General features: G+C 40.0%; 1 protein-coding gene across 1 annotated transcript; it reads left to right on the top strand.

Moving 5' to 3' along the window:
• The first annotated feature begins 929 nt into the window (after positions 1-929).
• On the top strand, positions 930-2,781 carry LOC126672497 (uncharacterized). The gene is made up of 4 exons (XM_050366447.1): positions 930-1,171; positions 1,436-1,837; positions 1,925-2,242; positions 2,316-2,781. The coding sequence occupies exons 1-4, from the start codon at positions 930-932 to the stop codon at positions 2,779-2,781; spliced, it is 1,428 nt and encodes a 475-aa protein (XP_050222404.1).
• The last annotated feature ends 333 nt before the right edge of the window (positions 2,782-3,114 follow it).

Genomic DNA, 3,114 nt, shown 5'->3' with positions numbered 1-3,114 from the left:
TTTAGGATATGATGCGTGCGGCCAAAGAACCTGTATGCCCCAGTAATAGCAAACACTCTCCCTTGTCTGCAGCTGCTAAAATGTTAGACATCAAATGTCGACATAGTGGGTCAGTAGCTTTAGTAGATGATGTGACCGAATTTATACAAGAGCTGCTCCCAGAGGACAACAAGATGCCAAAGAACTTTACTGAAATAAAGAAGATAATTAGAGGTCTTGGGTTGCCGGTTGAAGTTATCGATTGCTGTTTCCGCAACTGCAAGATTTACTGGGGGTCAGACGCGGAGTTAACAAGATGCAAAATTTGCGATCACGAACGGTGGAAACCGCCCCCTAAAGGAAATTCTGTGAAAAGACGAATTAACGTCCCTTATAGGAAAATGTTTTATTTTCCTATAACTCTGAGACTGCAGAGATTGTACGCTTCTATAGCCACCGCCAAGCATATGACGTGGCACGCAGAACACGAGATGGTTGATGGAAAGATTTTTCACCCGTAAGACTCTCCGGCGTGGAAACATTTCAGTGAATTGCATACAGAGTTTGCGGGAGAAATTCGAAACGTTAGACTAGGCCTGTGTACTGATGGGTTTCAACCATTTGGGGACTTCGGGCAGAATTATTCATCATGGCCAGTAATTTTGACACCCTACAATCTCCCCCCAGGGATGTGTATGAAAGATGAGTTCATGTTTTTAATTGTTATTGTCCCTGGGCCTCGAAATCCTAAACACCAAATGGATATATTCCTGCAGCCATTAATAGCTGAGCTAAACCAACTGTGGGAATTTGAAGTCCAGACATTCGACGCTCATAGGCGACAGAATTTTCAAATGAAAGCGGCACTGATGTGGGCAATTAATGATTTTCCCGCTTATTCCATGTTGTTTGGCCGGAGCACATCTGGGAGACTGGCTTGACCACACTGCATGGAAAATAAGGATGCTTTCACGCTTAAAGGGAGTAGAAAACAGTCGTGGTTTGATTGCCACAAAAGGTTCTTGCCTCGTGGTCACCCGTACCGTCATAACACAACTCATTTCCGTAAAGGGAAAACCGTAAATCAAGAATTCAGACAGCCGAAAACCGGAGAAGAATTGCTGGCAGAGGTGGACAGTCTGGGTTTTATGAAGGCATATGAAATTGGGGCTGAGAAAAATAATGTTGCAAAGTCGACAGATTATGGTTGGAATAAAAAAAGCATTTTTTGGGATTTGCCGTATTGGAAAACGAATCTCATTCGTCACAATCTCGATGTCATGCACATTGAGAAAAACGTATTCGACAACATTTTCAATACGGTACTAAATGTTCCCGGGAAAACGAAAGACCATGCAAAATCTAGAGATGAGTTGAATGACATATGTGATCAGCCTGAGTTAGCAAAAGATCCGGTTACTGGGAGATTTCCTAAGGCGATGTATGCTTTGGACAGGGACGGAAAAAAGGCTTTACTCGAGTGGATTAAGTTAATAAAGTTTCCAGATGGTTATGCGTCTAACTTTTCCAGATGTGTCGATACAATCAGTCTGAAAATGCATGGAATGAAAAGTCATGACTGCCACATTTTTATGCAAAGAATTTCGCCAATCGCTCTCCGTGAGCTATTACCGAAGGAAGTGTGGGAGCCATTAATAGAGCTGAGTATCTTTTTCCGTGCGTTAACCTCCACGTCTCTAACAGAGAAAGATATAGAACGTATGAGGCTGGAAATCCCAAAGATACTGTGCAAGCTAGAACGTATTTTTCCGCCAAGGTTTTTTGACTCCATGGAACATCTACCCGTACATCTACCGATCGAAGCTATGATGGCAGGGCCGGTTCAGTATCGCTGGATGTACCCATTTGAAACGTAATGTTACTGAATTTTCTCAATACTGTGTATTAACATGTAATGTTTACTAACTGTGGCATGTGGAATCAGATATTTAAGAAAACTGAAAAAAAGAGTCTCCAATAAAGGGAGGGTAGAAGGAAGCATCAGCAGCGGATACTTGAATGAAGAAATAGCAAAATTTGCAGCTTATTACTTTTCAGAAGGTGACCCAATGATACCTGAGCGGCTGCAAAGAAATGAAGTTTGTGACATTAAAATCGACGACGATGTTGACAGACTATCTATTTTCAAGCCTCACGGGCAATCAGTGGGTGCTTGCCGAAAGAGATATCTCGAAGATGCTGAGATTGTTGCTGCTCAGACATATGTTCTGTTGAATTGTTCAGAAATTGAAAATTACAGAGAGTAAGGTCTAATACAGCTGTCAATGTACTTAATAATAACGATTCAGACTCTAATTATTGATTATTAACTTAAGTATTTTCGAAGGCGAGTTGCGGAGAGGAAACCCCGATATCAGCACCTCGCAAATTGAAGCAAATTTTCAGAGTGACTTTGCCTACTGGTTTCAACAATATGTAAGTATTTTAAAAATTGACTTTTATGGAGTTCTGACAGACATAATTGAGTTGGAGTATCCGACGCTTCCAATGAAGACGACTGTCTTATTTAAATGCGAGTGGTTCGACCCAGCGCACAATTCTGGCACAATTAGTAACAAAAAATACAACATGGTGGATACTAATAACAGAAAGAGATATAATAAGTATGAACCTTTCATCTTAGCCGAACAGGCCGATCAAGTTCATTGCCTACCATATCCAAGTAAAAAAAGGGATAAATTAAATTGGTGGGCAATTTGCAGAATAAAGGCACGATCAGAATTTGACATGCCCGAGGGGATTATCCCGGCCTTTCAAGTGAGACAGAAGAAAATCCTCTAATTGTTGCAACAGACGGCAATCCAACATATTTCGCTGATCAAAATGGAGAAGCATAAGAAGATGCGTTGTTTATGCCTCCTGAACAAGAAACAGAAGATGAGTTCATCGCATCCTCATCAGATGAAGATGAAAGCGAAGAGCTTTAGTAGTTTAGTAAATTTTTTCTATTAGATTTTTTCAAACTATAATCAATTTTAGAAGACGATATAAGGCTGAAATTATGTTTCTTAATTTTATTTAAGTGTATACTCGTTGAATTTGAATTAATATTTATTAGTTTTATGTTTCACGAAATATTTCTTAATTTATATAATGTGTTGGTTGGTTGTGGAA

The sequence above is a fragment of the Mercurialis annua genome, linkage group LG3, assembly GCF_937616625.2.
Source record: "Mercurialis annua linkage group LG3, ddMerAnnu1.2, whole genome shotgun sequence".
Classification (NCBI taxonomy): domain Eukaryota; kingdom Viridiplantae; phylum Streptophyta; class Magnoliopsida; order Malpighiales; family Euphorbiaceae; genus Mercurialis; species Mercurialis annua.
The sequence above is the reverse complement of the archived record's forward strand: the minus strand, read 5'-3'. Positions and strand labels throughout refer to the sequence as shown.